General features: G+C 42.8%; 1 protein-coding gene and 1 long non-coding RNA gene across 2 annotated transcripts in view; one reads left to right on the top strand and one right to left on the bottom strand.

Moving 5' to 3' along the window:
* The window catches only part of LOC116101619, a 3,290-nt gene extending 1,872 nt beyond the window's left edge, over positions 1 to 1,418 (top strand). Inside the window, exons 2-3 of the long non-coding RNA XR_004122885.1 lie at positions 917 to 1,053; positions 1,309 to 1,418. This is a non-coding gene — a long non-coding RNA (uncharacterized LOC116101619). The remainder of the gene's footprint in view (positions 1 to 916; positions 1,054 to 1,308) is intronic.
* The window catches only part of Znf667 (zinc finger protein 667), a 23,062-nt gene continuing 499 nt past the window's right edge, over positions 176 to 22,738 (bottom strand). Inside the window, exons 2-5 of the mRNA XM_031385265.1 lie at positions 19,968 to 20,049; positions 18,689 to 18,815; positions 15,622 to 15,714; positions 176 to 3,271 (exon numbers count right to left, since the gene is read on the bottom strand). Of these exons, the coding sequence (XP_031241125.1) occupies positions 1,695 to 3,271; positions 15,622 to 15,714; positions 18,689 to 18,815; positions 19,968 to 20,000 (1,830 nt within the window). The 5' untranslated portion in view covers positions 20,001 to 20,049 and the 3' untranslated portion in view covers positions 176 to 1,694. The remainder of the gene's footprint in view (positions 3,272 to 15,621; positions 15,715 to 18,688; positions 18,816 to 19,967; positions 20,050 to 22,738) is intronic.

Raw genomic sequence — 22,738 nt, 5'->3', positions numbered from 1 at the left:
TCAGAAATCTGCCTGTCTCTGCCTCCCAAGTGCTGGGATTAAAGGTGTGTGCCACCACTGCCCGGCTAAATTTTTCTTAACAATATGAACAAACACTATAAGCTTTTCTTAACAAGAAACAGATATTCTCTTAAACAGCTTTTGCAGAAGGAAAACATACAAAAGAGCCTGACTGTATACGATCTAAGCACACAGAAGAACTCAGACTTTATTTCTTATATAGCTTACAGATGCTGGAAAGCGGGATGTGTTGGACAGGTCAAAGGAAAACCGCCAGTACCTTAACCTAGGAGCTCTTCCATGAACCAATCAGCTTGAGCTGCTGTGACACAGTATCACAGACAAGCTGAAGACAATTAGGTTCTCACAGTTCCTCCACAAGCTGGAAGTCCCAGCTGAGGGTATCAAACTGGTCAGGTTCTGCTAAGGCTTTTTTCTTGGTTTGCAGATGGCCTGCCTGTGTTCTTACATGGGAAAGGAGACAGCGCCCTCTGTTGTCTCCGATCAATAAACATCAAAAGGGCCCATCCGCACCACAACTCCAGTAATCTCCTTGTAAAATATCATCACATTGAAGGGTTAGGGCTTCAACATAGGACTTTTGGGGTGGCACAAATATCCAGACCATAAAAACCCGAATACATATCTCAAGAGTAAGTAAAGCAGCTAGCAGTACTGCATGAAAACACTGTTCACTTATATAAATATAGATGACTTATTTTCAAGTAAAAAAAAGTAAAAATAGCTTCTCCCTGCTCTGAAGTTCCTCATTCTTCAGTATCTCCTGCCCAAACCCCCAGCCTGTCTTAGTAAATTTTCCAAGTGTATCTTTAGAACCATGGAGGCAGTGTGACCACCATAACTACTATCTCTAGCAACCTAAAGACTAACTCTTTTCACTCTCACCCCAACACAGATCTGTCAGGAGAAAGAGGCACCCTGCCTTCCCCGATTTGCCTGTTAGACTTAACACTCTATTTTCCTGGGACCTCAATTCGAGCTCAAAGCTCCATCCAGAAAAAATGGACTTTGTAGTTCCAGTTCCATTTCATGGTATGTATCCAATGATATGTCCTGAACACTGTACTAGAAATGAAATGCCAACTGAAAAACACCTTCATTCGCAAACTGTGATCCAAAAATCTGAGCATACTCAGCTGATTTCAGACCTTCACTTCAAAATCTACTATTTTTGTTCTTTGGCTTTCAAAGGGAGAATACCATAACATGGCCCTATATACACAAAACACGTTATTGGCAGGTAGTTCACTCCCTCCAATTAATGATTGCCGATTTATGATTTTTCAGCATTATTGGTACAGAAGCAATATCCATTCAACTAGGAATTAGGTCAAATTGTGATCCTTCCGGAGGCTGAGGATAAGCAGGATGATAACTCTCATGATGCTGGGCAGCAGGATCAGGCCATAGCTTCCAGGAGCCATACAGTCAGGAGAGTGAACAACTGGGACTCCACATTACGCTGTGCTGCTAAATGATCACATTTGGTAGGTCAGGTATATTAAATATATATTCTGTCTCAAATGTCTCAACTTACGATGAGTTTATGGGACTCATAGTACCACATGATGAGTTATACATCATCATAAGGTCAAGAACACTTACACACTCTCTCCATGTCTCTGAATACTTCTTTGATATCCTTTTTAGCTTTTGCAGATATGGCGATAGCTTTAGGATGTTTCCTCCGAATGTATACTCTGATGTCGAATCAGAGATGAACTCCGACTATATGCCTTACCACATTTGCTACATTCATATGGTTTCTCTGAAGAATGACTTCTCTGATGTCGGATAAGGTCTGAGCCACTACTGAAAGCCTTCCCACATTCATTACACTCATAGGGTTTCTCCCCAGTATGACTTCTTTCATGTAGAATGAGGGATATGCGCTGAGTGAAGGACTTTTTACATATTTTGCACACGTAAGGTTTCTCTCCGGTGTGAATTCTTTCATGCTGCGCAAGATGAGCACTCTGGCTGAAGGCTTTCCCACACAGATCACACTCATAAGGTCTGTCCTCACTGTGAATTCTCTTATGTCGGGTAAGAGATATTCGGTGACTGAATGCTTTCCCACATTCTTCACACTGATAGGGCTTCTCTCCAGTATGAATTCTTTGATGCTCACTAAGAAATGACTGGCGGCCGAAAACTTTACTACATTTATTGCACTTGAAAGGTTTCTCTTCCGAATGGATGTTGAGATGTACTTTAAGGTTTTTCATTCCACCAAACATCTTTCCACATTCCTTGCACTCGATGAGTTTCTTTTTCCTCTTATGAATTTTCTGGTGCTGAATAAAGGACGAAAGGCGACTGCATACCTTCTCACACTTGCTGCACTTAAACTGCTTCTCCCCACTATGAATTCTTAGGTGCAGAATAAGAGCGGAGAGCCGTCCAAAGTCTTTCTGACATTTATCACATTTGTAGGGGGTCCCTGAAGTATGAATTCTCTGATGAAGCATTAAGGCTGAGATCCTACTAAAGGACTTCCCGCATTTCCTACACATAAAAGGGTTTTCTGACTGGCAAGTTTTTTGCCCAAGACTCTGAATTAAGGCCTTTTTACTCTCATGAGTTTTCTTCCCAATACAAACTCTTTTACGAACAAGGACTGGCTTCTTTTTGAAGCCTCTCCCGTAGTCATCGTATTTTTGTATTTTCTTTCTGTTGTGAGTCCTCTTGTGAAGTAGAAGGGATGACCTCCGGCTGAAGACTCTCCCACACTTCCTGCACTGGTGAGTGCTGTGAGCCGTGTGATTATTGTGGTCCAGACTGAGAGAAGGGCATGAATCTGAGGCATTCTCATGATGAAAATTTTCCTTTCCATTGTGAATTCTTCTATGTATCGTAAGAGTTAACTTTTTATTAAAAATGTCCCCACACTTATCACATTCATAGCTCTTATTCCGATTGTGAACTCTCTGATGAAGAATGAGGGATAAGATCTGCCTGAAAACTTGTCTACAAGTACTGCATTCATAAGACCTCTCTCCAGTGTGAAAGTCTTGATGAAGTTTAAGAGATAAGCTTCGAAAAAAGGTTTTCCCACATCGATTACACTTTAAAGATTTCTTGCCTGAGTGCTCTTTCTTGGGTTTTCTTGAGACTGAATTCTTGTTATGTTTTGCCTTCTCAGTGGGAACTGTTTGTTGTGAAGAAATTGGTTTCTTACAGATGCTTGGCCCAGATTTGTTACATTGATTTGGTGGAACCTTCCTGGTCTCATACTTAGACCCTGATTCTGAAAGACACCAAGAAGTTAGCGTTAGTTTTCCTGTGGTGAAAAAAATGAAGCTTGTATAATAAAAAAGGAGTCATTATAATTAGTGATGACAACAACCCCATGTTAACAAGAACAATGTGTCTTACCACAGTCCCCATTAGTATACTAAGGTTTGTGACGATTACCTTTAATCATTGGTATGACAAAATCCAGAATCACCTAGAAAAAGGGAGGCCTCTGAGGATATCTTAATTATCTTAATTCACTGTGGGCAGCACCAGTCCCTGGGCTTGGGGTTCCAGAGTGATTGAAAAGAATAAGGTATTATATTAATATTGTGGGCAGTGCCATTCCCTGGGCTTGAGTGAATTCAAGTGTGAAAGTGAATACATCAAGTTTTTATGTATGTGATGTAGTTTATACCATATGCCACATTTAGCTCCAGACTGTCCATCAGTTAAAAGTAATTTACTATATGAAACGTTTCCAAAAGGGAATATTTACACAGAAATGTTATGTGGTTACTTGGGACTAATGGTAGAAATAGAAATTAACTGTGAATGGGTAAGAGAAATATTGACTGTGTGATAAAAATCATCTAAAACTGGATTATGAAGACATCAAACTTTGTAAATTAATGGGGAAATAGATTATACTCTTTTCTTTTTAAATAATGAGTTCATTATATTTCTTTCTTTCTTCCTCTTCTTTTGTTTTTATTTGTTTGTTCTGTTTTTGTTTTTCAAGACAGGATTTCTCTGAATAGCCTTGGCTGTCCTAGAACTTGCTCTGTAAACCAGGCTGGCCTCAAACTCACAGAGATCCATCCACCTGCCTCTACCTCACAAGTGCTAGGATCAAAGGCGTATACCACCACCACCCAGCTGGACAATACTTCAAAGTGAGTGAGTACCTCTATAAAGTTATAAATACTAAAAACATATTCCTAAAGAACAAATACTGAAAACCACAAATATACTAACAATTAGGATTGAGTGGGCATTTAAAACTATAAAAACTATAAATTTAAGAGAAACAGGAAAAAACTCCAAGAAAACAAAGTAATATATTAAGCTAAAAAGAATGAATCTATTATTTAGTGATCAAACTGGAGTAGGACATATAAGTCTGAAATGGCTCATAATAATTACTTGTGCTGATAAAAGTGCTGTCATGTCTGAATTTCAGGTAATCAGGAGGCTGAGTCAGGAAGATCCTGAATTCAAAGTCAGCTCAACACATATGCATATATGTAAGTCAATATAATAAGAAATTGTCTCAAAATTAAAGAAAAAATACATTTAAAAGAATTTTTTCAAATAATAAAGTACTTATATAGCATATTGATTATAGATCTTAATTTATTGTGGCACAATAAACAGAGCATAGGCTTTAGAACTGTGCTATTCAATATAGTATCAACTAGTCACATGTACTGACTGGGAACCTAAAATGTGGCAGATATAATATGGGGTATGTTATATGAGTATAAAATAAGTATATAGCGAAGTGTGAATGATGAAGGACTATAGCCAGCCTGAGTATGGCAAACATGGCTCTACTAGAAACCCTTCTCCTATTCCCTCTCCCCTGTAAACCCTTAGATTATATTCCTAAAGCTAGCTACCAACAACTAGTCCCTTATATGGCCAATCCCTCCTCCTGAGGCTGACTACCACAGTCCAGGTATCAACGTATTGAAGTCCAGCAATCAAAAGCCACCTTTGGCTCACCTAATTAACATACCCAATTAAAATGAAACACCTCATCCTAAAATGACTTTATAAACTGTCATTTGCCTGTGGGCTACATCTGTCTCCTCTCTATCCCGAGGCAGTCCTTTGTCCCTTTAGGACAAAGTACTCTTGCTCCCAACTCCTTGTTCCCTTCCCCTTCTCCCTCATCCTCTGTCTCCTGCTTGTTGTCTCTTATTCCTTGCCTTCTGTCCCTCTGGGGAAAAATAAATCTCCTCTGTGCTGAGAGCTTGGTCTTGGTGTGTCCTGTGCCAACACCAAACCTTCCAGTGAAGATGTCCCATTAAAAAGGCAAACAGACCATCTCACTGTAGAAATACTGACTACATACTGTAGCATCTGGATCATACCAAACTAATAAAAAAAAAAATTAAAGAAAGGCCCTGAGTGGGTGATGATAATACCATAAGCACTCTGCAAGAGTCTTGATTGCTGACATCTTTCCATGTCCCATTATATTCTTTAAATTGGAAGGTATGGGGCTGAACAGATAGCTCAGTGGGTTAAAGCATTTGCCACCAAGCTTGACCTGTATTTGATCTACTGGGCCAAGGTACAGGACAACTTTCAAGTTGTCCTTTCATCTCCAAATCTGTACCGTGGTGCATGCGTATGTGTGTACGCAAGTTAATTTTTCTTAAAGATTTATTTCATGTATATGAGTATACTGTAGCTGTCTTCAGACACACCAGAAGAGGGCATCGGATCCCTTTACAGATGGTTGTGAGACACTATGTGGTTGTTGGGAATTGAACTCAGGACCTCTGAAAGAACAGCCAGAGCTCTTAACGGCTGAGCCATCTCTCCAGCCCAGCCCCACCATGTAATTTTTTAAAAATTTAAATGAAATGGACACAATTGCTACCTGACAGGATTTTTCTGAGAACTATAAATAATAAATACAAAATTCTGGCCCATACTATCTCCTCCATCTGTTAATTCTAATGTTCAAACACCTGAGAAATGAAGCTTTTTTGGTTTATTATTGATGTTGGGTCACTAAGAACAAAAAGAACAAGACTATTCAAAGTGTCTTCAATTATTGTATTTTAGAAGATAAAATTATCTCAATTCCCAAGTAGATACCTGAGAGACAAGCCTCTGGGCTCGTGAAGCATTATTTTGATTAGGATAAATGAGGGAAGACCCTCCCATTGTTGGGTTGTGCATAGCACTTTCCTCTAGGATTAAAGCCATCCATCTTGGAAAGAAGCTCATTAAGACACAGGATGTTCTAAGGAGAGATAAAATCAATATTATCCTGCAGAGAAGCTTAAGATCAGAAAGTAAGCCAGGCAGTGGTGGTGCACACCTTTAATCCCAGCACTTGGGAGGCAGAGGCAGGCAGATTTCTGAGTTCGAGGCCAGCCTGGTCTACAGAGTGAGTTCCAGGACAGCCAGGGATACACAGAGAAACCCTGTCTCGGAAAAACAAAACAAAACAAAACAAAAAAACAAAAACAAAAACAAACAAACCAACAAACAAAAAGATCAGAAAGTAAACATCAAAGGCTTTAGGAAGTTCCTGAAACTGAACAAATACATTAGGCTTTTCACTCCCTGAACATATGCAAGCAGTAACAGTTCCTGAAAGCCATTCTCAAACAAGAGACTCAGACTACCTGAGCTGCATGCAAGAGATACTCCCTAATCTGTTAGGTAGACAAGGCAAGTTGTACAGTATGCTCCAGTTTTACAGCATTTATGAGCTGTTTCTTGTGCTGATGTGTAACAGTGTTTTCCAAGATTGAAACATTCCATTCTGTTTGGAAGCTCTTTGGACAGAATGATAAATACCTCAAGATACCATCAGGAAGTCCCTGAAACTGATCAGATTCGCCAGGCCCCCTCCCTGCCAGAGTAAATAATAAAAGCTGAGAGTCCCTCTCAGACAAAGGAAGCTGAGCTGCAAAGAACACTTTGAAACCAAACCAGCTGCCTGGAAGTAACAGAAACTGGCTGAGCTGCCTGGAGGCTTAGGTCAGAGTCACTTGGAAAGGACACTCTCCAGCCTGTGGAGCTGCCTGCAGGATATGTGGTATGTTTGTATGTTCCAGGTTTCCCAGTTTCTGTAGGCTGTCACTCATGCAGGGGTAGGACTCATGCAGGGGTGGGACTGGGTGATGCAGCTGTCTTTCAGTCATTTCTGCTCCTGTGAGTAATCCCTCACCCACACTCCTGTTACATAACTCCAATAAAATTCATTGGTTTATCAAGTTGGACTCTGGTAGTATCCTTTTTTTTTTTTTTTTTGGTTTTTTCGAGACAGGGTTTCTCTGTTGTAGCCTTGGCTGTCCTGGAACTCACTCTGTAGATCAGGCCGGCCTCGAACTCAGAAATCCTCCTGCCTCTGCCTCCCAAGTGCTAGGATTGAAGGCATGAGCCACCACTGCCCGGCATTCTGGTGGTATCCTTAAGTTGGTCTGTCATTGGTTCCCAGTCTGGGGTGAGCAGATGTTTGTCTACCTTGAAGGACTCTAGCTAGCTTGCAAACAAAGGCTCTGATATGCCTTGCCTTTCTCCCACATTCCCTCTGCCTTGCTAAAAACCCTCAGACTACATTCCTAAAGCTGGCCCCCAAGGTCTATTCCCTTACTTGGACACATCCTCTTCCTGAGACTAACTACCAGGGTCCACTATCAACTATTGAAGTCTAGCAATTAAAAGCCCCCTTTGTCTCATCTAATTAACCTGTCTAATTAAACATCTCATCCTAACACAAGGTTTCCCATGTTACCTTTATTTTTTTTAAAAGATTTTATTTATTTATTATATGTATACAATGTAGCTGTCTTCAGACTCTCCTGAAGAGGAAGTCAGATCTTGTTACAGATGGTTGTGAGCCACCATGTGGTTGCTGGGATTTGAACTCAGGACCTTTGGAAGAGTAGTCGGTGCTCTTAACCACTGAGCCATCTCTCCAGCCCCCCATGTTACCTTTATAAACCATCATTTCCCTATGTGCAACATCTGTCTCCTCTCTATCCAGAGGCAGTCCTTTGTCCCTCTGGGACAAATACCCCTTCCCCCGATTCCTTGTTCCCTTCCCCTTCTCCCTTATCCTCTATCTCCCTGTCTTTGTCCCTTATTCCCTGCCCTTTGTCCCTTTGGGCAAATAAATCTTTGTGCTGAGAACTTGGTCTTGGGGGTCTTGAGCCAATACCAATCTCTTACACACCTCTCCCCAGAACAGTGTTGGATTACAGGGAGTGGCACCATTACATGGGCAGAGGTCCTGGGCTATGTAAAAAGAATGTTGGATGAACACAACATAATTTCTTGTCACAGCTACCCTTTTGGGGCTGTGTGAATGAGAATGACCCCATACATTCATATATTTTAATGCTTAAACAACAGTTAATGAAATGGGAACAGGAGGCATGGACTTGTTGGGGTGTGTGTGCCTTTGTTGGAGGAGGTATGCTACTGGGGGCCAGCTTTTGAGATTTCCAAAGCATACACCAAGCCTAGTCAGCCTGCCTGTCAGTCAGTCAGTCTGTCTGTCTCTCTCCCTTTCCCTCCCTTCCCCCACTCTCTCACTTCCTCTGTGTGTGTGTGTGTGTGTGTACATGTTTGTGTCTGTCTGTCTGTCTGTCTCTCTCCCTCCACCCCTCCCCTGCTGTCTACAGATCAGGATGGTAAAGCTCTCAGCTACAGCTCCAGTGCCATGTCTGCTTGCTTTCTACCATGATGATCATGAATTAACCCTTTAAAACTGTAAACAGGCCTCCAATTAAATGCTTTCTTTTATAAAGCTGCCTTTCTTATGGTGTCTCTTCACAGTAACAGAACAGTGACTAAGATACCTCTCTCCCTTAAGTTGCCTTTGTCAGAGTATTTTACTACAACTGACAGAAAGGTAATTAAGAGAGAAGACCAGCCATACATGTTTTATCAAAATATCAATGTGTGTGATTTTGAAGTACCAATCCAGCCCTTGCTGGATGTACTATGCATTGTACAGTCTAGGATTTCTTCCCTTTTCTCCAGTCTGAGCAGTTTTAAATTGTGAAGCACATGCTGCTCTATGAGTGCTAGGTAAAAAAAATTCCTGCAACTGTCCAATATCTGGTAATAACTACCAAAATTATTATTAGGAGAAATAAAACATGCTGGTAAACTGAAGAATTAAAGTAACATATAATTTCACTGTGGAGCCACAAGATCAGATAAATAAGAAATCTGGCTCCCCAACGCTCACAGAACACGGTGGAGAAGTGGGTAGAAAGAAAGTTAAGTCAGGTAAGAGAGTAGCATGTTCACTACTCTCATGAATTCACTGCAAATGAGAGAGCCCTGACTCGGAACTTCCCACTGGGCCTTAAGGAGTCCCTAAGTCTAAGTCCCTGCGTCCCCTTCCCTGCCCAGCCAATTAATGTCAAGGTCACCAGAACCACCCATCATTACGTGCCTAGTTGGCTGTTGCTATAATCTGCCCTCAAAAATTGTATAAAAGGCTAATGAAAGAAAGAGAAGGGGTCACCTCTCTTCTGGGTACAGCCTCAGTGCACTGGAAAAATAAACCTCTTGCTTTTGCATCGAAAGCTGGGGTCTGCCAGTAGCTAAGGCTCACTTTGAGTCTTACACAACTATGGTTTCCCGCCCAAGTTCAAGCCAGCAAGATCAGTCAATATTCTAGCAGGCAACACTAAAAAAAAAAAAAAAAAAAACCTCAGTGCTTTACAACAAACAACACAAACAAAAAGTGGAAGGGGACATACAAGGGAGTCGGGGGTAGAGGATTGAGAAGGCTATGCTGCAGGAAATGTCGAAGGTACAAGACACCTCAAGAGCAAGTTCTCACCACAAAGGAGACTTATTTGCCAGAGGGACAAAAAGCAGGAAATAAGAGACAAAGACAGGAGACAGACAGAGGACTAGGGAGAAGGGGAAAGGGAACAGGTATTTGTCCCAGAGGGACAAAGGACTGCAGCTGGAGAGAGAGGAAACAGATGTGGCCCATAGGCAAATGGCAGTTTATTAAGGTAAAAGGGGAAATTCTGTGTTAGGGTGAGGTGTTCAAACTTAATTGGCTATATGAATTAGGCAAGCCAAAGAGGGCTTTTGAGAGCTGGACCTTGATAGTCAGACTCAGGAGGAGGAAGTGGCCAAATAAGGAAATGGATCTCGTAAGCTGTTTTTTAGCAAGGCAGAGGGAATGGGTGAGAAGGGCAAGGCCTGTCGGGGCCATGTTTGCCTTGCTCAGGCTAGCTAGAGTCCTTTCAGAAATAATATACTATATACATGTATAAAACCCTCAAATATATATATATATATACACCCAAACATATATATATATACACACACATACACACATATATATATGTTTTTAAAGAAACTGGGGAATGGAGAGGTGGCTCAGTTGTCAGGAGTGTACACTGCTACAGAGGACCTAAGCACATGTGTTGGGTAGTTTACAACCAACCACCTAACTCTAGCTCTAGGTCAATCTGATGTCTCTCCCATCTGCTGGCACCTGCATATAAACATATTTACATAATTCTAAATAAATAAGTAAATACATAGAATTTTGGAATCTATCATAGAATACTTCCTGGTTCCAATCCCATTGGCTTTCCTTTATCTATTTTTTTCAAGTTTTAGTTTTCTATGTGAGTGTCCATATAAGTGTAGGTACATGGAAAAGCTAGATAATGGTGTTGGATCTCCTGGAACTGGAGTTACAGGTACTCACCCACCAGCAATGCTAAGACTCAAACCCAGCTTCTCTCAACCACTAAGCCATCTCTACAGACACTTTCTAATCTCTTTCTTTGCACCTTTATGGACTGAGGACTTCTCCTTTTCTTATATTGAATATTAACACATCCCTTCAGTTTATCTCCCTGTTTCAAAGAAGGGAGTCTAAACCAGACCAGATGCTAATGTTAAGCCCAGTGATATCACACAAGCCTGAAGACCCGAGTTACATCCCTGGAACTATATAAAGGTGGAAGGAAAGAATCATTTCTTCAACGTTGTCCTCTGACCTCCACACATACACTATGGCATGCACATGCCCACACACAGAGAACATACAACACACACACACACACACACTAAAAACATTTAAAAGCAAACTAAAATAAAATAGGACATATTCAAAATTCTAGAAGGCAGATGAACGTCTACACACAGCAAGATAAATGACAAGATAGAGTCAATGCATTCAACCATATGAAAAAATGTCTTTGAGATGTCAGGCAGCAAAGGTACTTGTTTCTAAGCCTGATGACATTCTGGGACCCACATGGTGGAAGGAGAGAACCAAATCCCATACATTGCCATATAATGTTCACAAAACATCCACATGCCTACCTGCCACCTGACCCTTAGGTATGCACACACAAAAAGGTAAGAGAAAAAAAAAAACCCTCTGGGCTGGAGATATGGCTCAGTGGTTAAAACACTTGCTGTACAACCTTAAGAGCCAGAATCTGGATTTCCAGAACCCAAGTAAATGACAGTTTGTCCTGGTGGCCTGTCTAATTCCAGCCTCAGGTGTGTAGATGGGATACCCAGGGCAGGCTGGCTAGCAAGACTAGCTGTGGAGCTCTAGGTTTGATTGACAGACTCTGCCTCAGTGAGAAAGATGGAAGAATGATGGAGGATGGTTCCTGACACCAACCTCAGGTCACCAAAGGCACCTACACACTGTGCCCACATGCAAACATGCACACATACACACATGCTCAATGCATGTATATGTGTGTGTGACACACACAGAGAGAAAGAGACAGAGAGAGAAAGAGAGAGTGTGTGAGACAAAGAGAGAAAGAGAGAGAGAGAAAATGGAAAAGGAAAATGAAGTTTTTTAAAAAGACCAACTTTCCTATAACCAAAAAGAAAACAAGAAATAAAATGTTTTAGGATAGAATGAGAAAAACAAATTTGTAGTTTTAGTTTTGTTCTACTTTTATTGTTGTTTGTTTGGTTGGTTGGTTAGTTTGGTTTGGTTTTCTTGAGACAGAGTTTCATCATGTAACTCTGGTTGGCCTGAACTTACCAGGCTGGTCTTAAACTCAACAGAGATCCACCTGCTTTTGTCTCCTGAGTGCTGAAATTAAAAGCATGCACTACACTACCGGAGCAACATCTTCTCTTTTTAAAACAAAATAAATAACAGTAATAGCTGTCCCCGTTCCCCAGAGCCTGTGACTTTTGAGTTATGGGTTTTTGAGCAAGAGTATAATATAAGGCATGGATTTCCCCTTGTGGTCAGGACTCCAATGCAATCAGAGTGGTTGATTACTTCATAAACCTTTTAGGGCAACAGTACACTAGTGGGCATACCTTGCCTGGCAGATTGGTACTGCTTTGGCTTCTTTGTATACTTACACTATCTGGGGTTTGAACATGAAAATTTTCCCAGAAGGACTCATATATTGAAGACTTGAAAACAAAAGAAAAAACAAAACAACAACAAAAAAAAATCCCCTGGGCTGGAGATATGGCTCAGTGGTGAAAATACTTGCTGTACAACCTTAAGAGCCAGAATCTGGATTTCCAGAACCCGAGAACATGAAACTGTCCCCAGAAGGGCTCATGTATTATATCCTTGGCTTGTGGATTTAATCACTAACAGGGGACTAGACAATGAGAGTTCATCTGCTTTCATTGGTTGATCAATCTCTTGGTGGCTTCCTAACAAGCTGGCAGTATTGAGAGGTGGTGGAAAGCCAGAAGTTGGGCCTAGATGGAGGAAGCAGGTCACTGGAGATATGCCTTGTCTCCAGCCCTCTCCTGTCACCTCTGCTTCTTGGCTACAATGCAGTTGAGCCATCCTTGTGGCAATGCAATTTCTACCACATTGGGCCTAACCACAATGGATCCAGTCAACCCTGAAATGAACCCTCTGAAGCCAGATACCAAAATAAACCTCTCTCTCTTTTATGCTGTATCTATCAGTGACAAACACATACTCTTAGAAGTTTGCAGTCACTAAAAGCTACACATCAGTGGCCTTTCTCCATAGCTTATACCTACCTCCTGATTTAGTGATCTGCAGAAAAATTCAATTGAGTGCTATTTTATTTTTATTTTTACTTTTATTTTTATTTGGTTCTTCAAAACAGGGTTTCTCTGTATATAGCCCTGGCTGTCCTGGAATTTACTCTGTAGACAAAGCTGGCCTCGAACTCAGAAATCTGCCTGCCTCTGCCTCTCAAGTGCTAGGATTAAAGTCATGCGCCACCACTGCCCGGCGAGTGTTATTTTAAAGACTCAAATTAAACAATGTTTAACTGGGACAACCAAAGAGGAATTTATCCACATAGGGAACGAGTAACTGAAAGGGAGCCAAAAAGAACAGTTAGAGAAGCGAGGAATACTTCTTAAGGAATGGCAAAGTCAAGCAAGTATGAGCACCATCATAATGAGTGTTGTCATCAGAGAGATCAGCTGATGCCTCTTCTGACAGGAAATGAGAAAATGGAGTCATGGGGTGCTAATGGGAAGGAGGGTGAAGACCTGTGTTTCTAGATACAAAGGCAGGCTGAGTTTCAACTCTGGATCCACCAAGTCACTAAGCCACTCTGGATGGCAGTGCCCCATTCACCTAATGCAACCCAATTCTCCCACTCTAGCATTGCCGGGAGGAACCTGCATCTCAAAGCACTCCTGACACTGTTGGGAACAAGCAAACTAAACTTACTCTAAGTACTACCATTTCATTTTCAGACTCCATTTAAAAGGAGAAACTAAATTCAAGGTCCCAGGCCCTATGGACCTCCCAGACGAAGAGTTTGTTTGGTTTTTTGTTTGTTTGTTTGTTTGTTTGATGAGGAAATAGTTGACTGAGTCCAGACATCTCAAGGACAACCTTTCCTTTTGGTTGGCAGGGTCAAACTAAGTTCATGATCCCGGGCCCACACACCTACTCCTAACCTGATCAGTGAAAACTCCCTTGCTCAACCCCTGTAGAAATCATTGTTAAATTCCAAGTTTTCCTTTCCCAGTTCTGGCTCCTAGAATAATTAGTTATTATTAAATGCCTAGGCTATGAGCTTTGGCTCATTCCCTGACTAGCTCTTAACTTACTTAACCATTTAATCTATTCTATGTGTACCACTTGGTCAGTTACCTTTCCTTCAGTCCTGGCCAGCTTCTTCCTTCTCATCTCCTGAGCATCTCCTTCAGTGTCTCTCCAAGCTCTTCTACCTGCTAGTTTACCTCCATCTCTTATCTCACAGCTAGCCCAACTTCTCTTATACTCTTACTATTTCCCAGAATCCTCTCTCTTCCTGCCAGTGTCCCACCTGCTATTTCCTGCCTCAGCTTTTTTATTGACAGGGGCTGCTTATAGGAGATCCTCTCTACAAACCTTCTGTCAAAATATGATTAGACAATGCTACAGCCCAGCTAGCTCCCCTCACTTTATGGTTTTATCCTTTAAATGTGCCATGCAATTTCTCTTCAGAGCTGTAGTTCAGCTCCTGAGTCTGTTCTGTGGCCCTGATGGATCAGTAGCAGATTACAATAAATTTTTGTCATCCACATTGACTAGCCTTTGAGTTCATGTTGGATTTAAGGAGACCCCCCCACAACAACACCAAGTAGAAACTAAATGAACATTTGTTAGTCTTCCCCTAAGGACTCACACTGAAATCTGACCTCTTTGGACAGGCCTGAGGCTTTGCCATGTGTAGTGGGGAGCTCACAAGCAACACTTCAAAGAGGAAGTCCCCTCCTGATTGTGTAATACAAATACAAGGCAGGTATGGTTGTTTCAGGAAAAGAAGCTCTGGCACTTAATCGCCCACTGTAAACTTACATTTAATAGAAGGAAGGGTTGAAAAGACAGGATCAGGCCTTGAGGCATGAAGAAGAGTGATAGATAGTAAATGGTTCAATGTATCCAAGAGTGATTTGGGGTATTAAAGAGAAAGAGAGGTTTAAAAAAAAAAAACTGGGCTGGAGAGATGGCTCAGTGGTTAAGAGCACCGACTGCTCTTCCAAAGGTCGTGAGTTCAATTCCCAGCAACCACATGATGGCTCACAACCATCCATAATAAGACCTGATGCTCTCTTCTGGAATGTCTGAAGACAGCTACAGTGTACTTACATATAATAAATGAATAAATCTTTAAAAAAAAAAAACTGCAGAGAAGTTTCTTTTAAAGTGAGAGTAAGAGATAAGGAGAGAAGATTGGAGGGGGAGGAGGAGGGAGAGGGAGCACTCACATGGTAAGTGCCTCTGAGCCATGAGCTGATTGGCTGCTGGGAGGAGATCATAGAAACCTCTTCTGGAAGTCCTCAGAACAGCCATTAAAGAACTCTGACTTTTATAAATATTTCAAAGAATATTAGACTACTCGGTGAGGGCCCTTGGGACTCCATCAGGTTTGGGGGTTGAAGTCCTTTGGCTGGGATAAGTGTCCTTATAGTGTTCCCTTACCCCTCCAACCCTATGACAACCCAGTAGAAAGGCAACATCTATAAGCCTGGCTCATCATTAGATACTATATCTGCTAGAGTCTTCCTCTTAGAATTTCCAACTCTTAGGATTGTGTATGATAAGTTTCTGGTGCTGACCAATAGCCCAGTGTATGTACTGCGTTGGCACCTTTCGCCGCTTGAATGACAAGCCTTACACCTTGGTTCTCAGTCACTCACCAGGACCCCAGCGCCTTCCTGATGGCTCCATCATCCATGGTGCTTTCCCTTTCTCCAACAAGGCGATGATATTTGGCCTCCTGCAGGCAAGACCTACACATGGGACAAATACCAGAACCAATCATCAAGTGGGCACCACAGAAATCAGAGCCAAGTCCTGTGCTAATAACATGTGGGTTCACAGTCACAGTAAGAACACACTGTGATGTGGGGATACAATGTGAGGGGCAGCTACAGAATGGGAGGGTGGTAGGAAGAAGGGTAGACATGGTGATCTTTTTTTTTTCTATTTTTTGAGGGGGCGTGAAGTTTAGAGACAGGGTTTCACTGTGTAGCCCTGACTGTCCTGGAACTCGCTTTGTAGACCAGGCTGGCCTCAAACACACAGAGATCTGCCTGCCTCTGCCTTCCGAGTACTGGGATCAAAGGCATGTGCCACCACTGCCCTGAGGACATAGTTATTTTTAAGAAATGTAGATTCATGATTCCAGGCACTCAGCTTCTAAAGACTCTGACCCTCCAAAGTGGTGTCTTTCCTATATGCTCCTGAGAGAGCAGGTGCACATGCGCTCCTCAGGATCAAGCGAGAAATCAACAGTGATGATAACTGTTCCCTAACTCCATCCTGTTCTCTAACTTCACAAGAGGGCTGGGAAATCAAATCAATTCCTGACTGATCAACCAAACCAATGTAATGAAGCCTTTATAAGCCCAAAGGATGGGTTCAGAGAGCACACTAGAGTGGGCATGGAGACTCTGCACTCTTGCCCCCACTCCACAATCTCTCCTGACTCATTTGTTCATCTGCAGCCTCTACAGCATCTTTTAGGCTGAACTAGCAAACTTAGAGCACATATCTGAGTTCTATCAAACCAAGGAGAGGGCAATTTGTAGAAACCTCCAACCTACAGTTAGTTGGGAACACCAGAGTCCTGGACTTGTGAATGGTATCTGTGGTGATTTGAATATGCTTGGCACTTCCAGAGGTGTGACCTTGTTGGAGGAAGCATGTCACTGTAGATGTGGCCTTTGAGACCCTCCTCCTAGCTGCCTGGGGGCACTCTTCTCCTACAGGCCTTTAGATCAAGGTGTAGAACTCTCAGCTCCTCCTGTGCCATGCCTGCCTGGATACTGCCATGCTCCTGCCTTGATGATATTGGACTGAACCTCTGAACCTATAAGCCAGCCCCAATTAAATGCTGTCCTTTGTAAGGGTTGTCTTGGTCATAGTGTCTGTTTACAACAGTAAAACCAAAACTAAGTCAGAATTTGAGGTAAGGATAGTCTTGTGACACTGAGCCCCTAATCTGTGGATCTGATACTGACCCAGGTAGATAGAATTACAATGTCAGGCTGATATTCAAGTAAGAACTGTTCGGTACTGGGGTAGCCTCCTCCTCTGATATCAGACTATTCTGGGCTTGAATGGTTAGGTGTGAGAGTTGGTTTTAATTTTTCATATAGAGAAGATAAAAGCTAAGTTATATACAGTAGAGTTGTTTAACTCTATAAAACAAATTATTTTTCTGAACATAGGGTCAGATTCTTCTGGCACAAGGTCTTACACTATCATCTTTCAGCTCTAAATCACCCTCATTTTATGATCCACTGGTATGTTGGACCTCCATTCAAGGTTCTGAGGCCAAAAAAGTACATGTATTAAAAAGCAAGTGGTATATACATTACTATACGTTAAAGTAGCTGTAAGTGTTGCACTTATACACACACACACACACACACACACACACAGGAAGAAAACAGCAACTGGATCCATTGAGGATTTACAAAGTCAAAGAATTTGACTTTGCATGGCCTCAAGCTCTGAAATCTAAACGTGTCCTTTGCCAGTTTTGCCAGTTGGGGTTCTATTTCAATTTCCAGTTTTCTTTGACTCCCCTATTTGAAGAACTCATCTCATTTATGCAAACCAGACAGCAACTTCCCCCCTTCTCTTTCAGGAATCTGAATTCTAGCTTTGCAAGGCTCCTCCTTTCAGCCCTAAAAAGCCATCAACTCTTGCCTTTCTCCCCACAGCCTTCGAGCTGGTAGCTGCATCCCTGTTCACCTCTGTGTTAAATCAGCATCCAAATTCACCTTTTAACATCTGTCAACTCCTCATAGGAAGTTCTTTCAAAGCAACAATGTTAAAAATTACAGGGCAAGGGGGCTGGAGAGATGGCTTAGAGGTTAAGAGCAATGGCTGTTATGCAGAGGACCTTGATTCCTAGCACCTCCATGGTGACTTACAATTGCCTTTGACTATGGTTCCAGGGGATCTGATCCTGTCTTCTGGCCTCCAAGGGTACCAGGTGTGTACATGGTGTTCAGACATACATGCAGGCAAAATGCTCATACACATAAAATATATAAATCATAAAAAATGTACAGTTTCCATATGACCCACCAATTCCATTTATAAATACATAACCAAAGGAAATAAAAACATATGCCCCAAAAACCTATTCTTGAAAGCTCACAGCAGAAATTCATTAAAAGTAGAGCAACATAAACACCCATTGGTTAATGGAAGATAAATGAGATGAACTCTAGCCATTGGTTAATGGAAGATAAGTGAGATGAACTCTAGCCATACAATGTAATGATTCGATAATCCATCAGAATAAAAGTACTGATATGTACAGCAACAGTTGTGAAGCTTGAAACACTATACTAAATGAGAAAAGGCCATATGGTTATGACTCCGTTTGTGTACAAGGCTCAGATTAGCAAATCCAAAGAGACAGAGTGACGGCTAGGGATTGCCCACTCTCACAGGATAGACAGACACGGGAAATGAATTGCTGTTGACTACCATGTTTCATTGGAGAGTAATGAAAAAGGTTCCAAAATTGATCATGGTAACTGATGTCTAACTTTGTGTCTACAGAATTCAGAGACAGACGTAGACATCACACACACACACACACACACACACACACACACACTTTTATAGAAATGCACACAACTTCCATTTTCCTGAAAAGACCCTAGCTGACACACGCCCTTCCAGGTTGGCTCTGATTACTGACCAGGGCTGGGCTGGGAAGTATGGGCCACGACACCTTACCAACTGAGACCAGATTGTGATAGTTCTCCAACATGACATCTTCGTACAAATCTTTCTGAATGGGACTCAGCCATTCCCATTCTTCCTGTGAGAAGTAGATGGCTAAGTCCCCAAAAGTCACTGGTGCCTGAAATGAAAGAAAATTACCAGTCTATTCAACCATGAGCTTCAAAAGTGCTTTCTGCATGGCTGGAGAAAAAGGGTGACTGTAGGAGACATGTCATGACAGGGGTTCTGAGACCAAAGGAGCGGAGGTACTAAGTAATTTTAATAGTACATAACATAATAATGTAATAAGATAATGAAACTGTTATTAAAGATTATGCTGCTTTATAAAAACAGCAATTTGGACTTATTGGTATTCATAATCAAGGCATTTTTTTCCTCTCAGTACCTAACTATACTGGTTCACTCAGTAATCACCCTTAGTAGTGGTAAGGCATTGCCAAGAGGATCATAGTAATACTACAAATGAGGAAACCAAGACCTAGAGAGGTGAGGTAAATTATTGCAGTTTCACATAATTACTAAATAATGGAGCTGGCATTCAATCATACAGTCTGGCTCCTTCCAAATTAAAATCTGTTCTTTAATCTGATTATCAATGGTTCATCACAACATAGCAAGATGATGTGTATGGAGTGGGGGACAGCATACGTGTTCATCTGGGCGCGGGCATGTGTAAGGGTGCACACATGCCAAGCAGATGGAGGGCCGAGTTTGATCAGCTTGCTCTCCACCTTGTTTTTTGAGACAGGGTCTCTTGCTGAATCTGGAGCTCCAGAGAGCTACTCCTCTCCACCTCCTGGCAGTGGGATTATAGATGGACCCGGCCTTTCTTTCTTTCTTTTTTTTTCTGACTTTTTGTTTTATATTTATTTACTTATGTGTGTACATAGAGAGGTCTGTGCCATGGTGCGAGTTGGATATTAGAAGACAATTTGGAGGAGAAGTCAGTTCTCTCCTACCACAATGTAAGTCTTGGGAATCAACCTCAAGTGACTAGGCTTGCTGGATGGTGCCTTTATCTGATGAGCCATCTCACTGGCTTTTTAAGCAGGGATCCTACCTTGACCCTCCTGCTTGAATGGCAAGCACTTTACTGCCATCTCCCTCAGCTCCAGGAACACTTAACCCATATAGAGTACCTAGGCCTTGCTCTGGGTTGGCTACTGGTATTACTTCCATGAAAATGAGTGCGAGGGGAGGGGTGAATGTACAAAATGTGAAAATAAACTGTGCGGGACCAGAAGGACCCAGGGTTACAGTCACCACTTACCTTGGATTTTGATTTCCCTCGGGCTGCAGGCATCCTTTCCTCCTGCCTTGGATGGTCCACATTCAGAGATTGAGGCAGAGTGCTAGCAGAAAAGAGAGATCATGAAGCTCAGTGGTCCTGAAGTCCCCAGTCCCCAGTCACCTCTCCCAGGTCAAGGCACCTGAAGTAAGCTCCCTGCCATCATCAGAGTCAGGAAGGGGCAAGATGAGAATCACACAACATTGTCTGTTCCTACTATCACAGTAGACTCCCGGTCAGGACACTAATAAAGAAAGTACAGACACGAGCCATCCATCTTACAGTGGGTGACTGCAGGTGACAGGCACTACAATGAGAGTCAAAGCAGAAAAGTTGCTATTCCCATGTACCATTTGTTCAGGTGGGGAAGACCAGTCCACAGGGCAAGTAGTGATTTAGGGTCAAGAGGTTCACTACTCCCAGAGCTACCAAGCCCAGAGTAGCTGCGTAACAAAAAGCATGTGCTGAGCTGGGCATATAGCTCAGTTGATAGCATAACATGGCCTAGCATGCACTAAGCCCCAGGTTTCCACATCCAACATAACATAAACTGGGCATGGTGGCACATGCAAACCCTGAGAGGTAAAACAAGGACCAGTATAGGGGACCAGAGGAGTTGGGAAAGGCCTCTCTAAGAAGGTAGCCATAAGCTGAAGTCTGAATGTGAGCCACAGGGTACAAGGAAGACAACTTTTCCAGGTACACCCAAGGCCCCGTACTAATTAGGCACAGACTTGATGTGTGGAGAGATATAAGAAGGCTGTGTGTAGCCAGGAGTGGGAGGGGTTAGGGTGGGGGTAGAACATGCCCTTATTCCCCGCTATACAGAGAAACCTCCCTCCCACCTGGACGTCTACCCCACTACCCCCCATCTTCCCCTCCCATCCCACACTCTGGCAAAAAAAAAAAAAAAAAAAAAAAAAAAAAAAAAAAAAAAAAAAAGGCAGTGTGCTAAGACTTAGTGAGGTGAGGAAGGCTGGCGGAACCAGATCAGGAAGGCGCCAGTGAGAACCAGATCAGGAAGGCGACAGTGAGCAGTTTCTGTGATAAGATATTACTGGGGGAAAGGTGAGAGGACCTGGGCAGGAGAGACACCAATCAGACTTTCTACTTAAAATTTGGAGGTGGCTCCACGGCATAAAAACGGCTTTGGTGACTGTGGAGAAAGCAAACTTTAGGAGAGTCCGTCATTAGGCAGCTGTATCAAAAAATGTGGACAAAATGCGGCCAGGAGGGACTAAGGAAACCTCTTACCCATGTGTCTCCAAGAGTCTCCATCCTGAATTTAAGAAGCGGTGCCTGGCCATGCCTCTTTTTTTTTTCTTTTTAGACAGAATCTCACTGTGTAGCCCTGTCCTGGAAATCTATTTGTAAACCAGGCTAAACTTGAATTCACAGAGATCTACCTTCCTCTGTCTCCCATGTGCTGTGGTGTGCTAGCACTAAAGGTGGCTGGCCTGAGGCCCTTTGTGCCCACTCCCCACCACCCCTCTACTGATGCCCTCAAGCTACCCTGATAAGGAAGACACCCAACAGGTTCCACAGGTCAGGGTAGGGTGCACCTTTCTGGAAGGACCATACTTGGGCAGACACCAAGAAGCCAGATTCTTGCCTAGGGGAAAAAGGAGTGGGGTGGGGGAAGGAGTGTGCACCACCGCTCAATCCAGAACCTCTGCTAGAGGTGAAAAATGGCCAAATTCCAAATGCAGACACACAAACTCCTTTGGAATTTACCACTACAATCCTACCTATACACAGGTCAACAGCACAATACAAAACCTCCACTCTCAGCACTACAACAAAAGCGACCCTACACTGCATTCAGTTTGTCCCAAGCATACAAGGCATTTCACCTGTATAATTTCATATTCCGTTTAGCCTTTCCATTAACACTCTGATGGGCGCCATTTATCCCGCTGTACAACAGGAAAAGTCTCATCCTGAACAGGTTCGGTTTCCCAGAGAGGCCATCACATTGCCTCTAAAGGACCCCGTTGCCATGGTAACAAATGAGATGAGGCACAATCAATGGTACTCACAAAGCCATTGTCATCTGGTATCTCACAGTATCTCTTTGATACTGTGATAAACTTCATCAGTCTCTCTCTCTCTCTCTCTCTCTCTCTCTCTCTCTCTCTCTCTCTCTCACACACACACACACACACACACACACACACACGCAAACACTCTCACACCCGCACAGCTAGGGACAATAGATACACTCAGAACTGTGTGCCCACACCCTTGGCCCCCCTCCAGCCTGCGATGGCTTCCTTTCCCAAATAGGACTCTAATCAGTTCCTGTACAGTCACCTGTTTCAGGGCCCCACGGGCCGAGTGCCCTCAGACTATGATAGCTCCATCAGTCTGTCACACTCACACACAAGTACAACCGAGATGCTCAGAACTCTGTTCCGACATCCACTGGCGGACCCTTCTTGTAGTGTCTTCCTTTACACAGGTCACACTGGTCACATCACGCAGTTGGTGGTGTTCGCACCTGTTTCTTGGGGCTCAAAGGCCTAGTCACTCTCCGTCTCTCCCTCCCCGTCCCCCCTCTCTCCCCCTCCATTTCTCTTCTCTCTCGCACACACATATACACACGTGGAGTCTCCTAAAGGATTCTCAGACTATGTCCACCCCACAGTAATACACGCCAAGCGTACACGAAGCTTGAGGCGTGCACCCCAATCAACTCAGATCACCAGAGCGACCCACGCAAACAGGTCTCCCTGTCTCTCTCTCTCTCTCTC

The sequence above is a fragment of the Mastomys coucha genome, unplaced genomic scaffold, assembly GCF_008632895.1.
Source record: "Mastomys coucha isolate ucsf_1 unplaced genomic scaffold, UCSF_Mcou_1 pScaffold21, whole genome shotgun sequence".
Lineage (NCBI taxonomy): Eukaryota > Metazoa > Chordata > Mammalia > Rodentia > Muridae > Mastomys > Mastomys coucha.
This window is presented reverse-complemented; position numbering and strand designations above follow the sequence as displayed.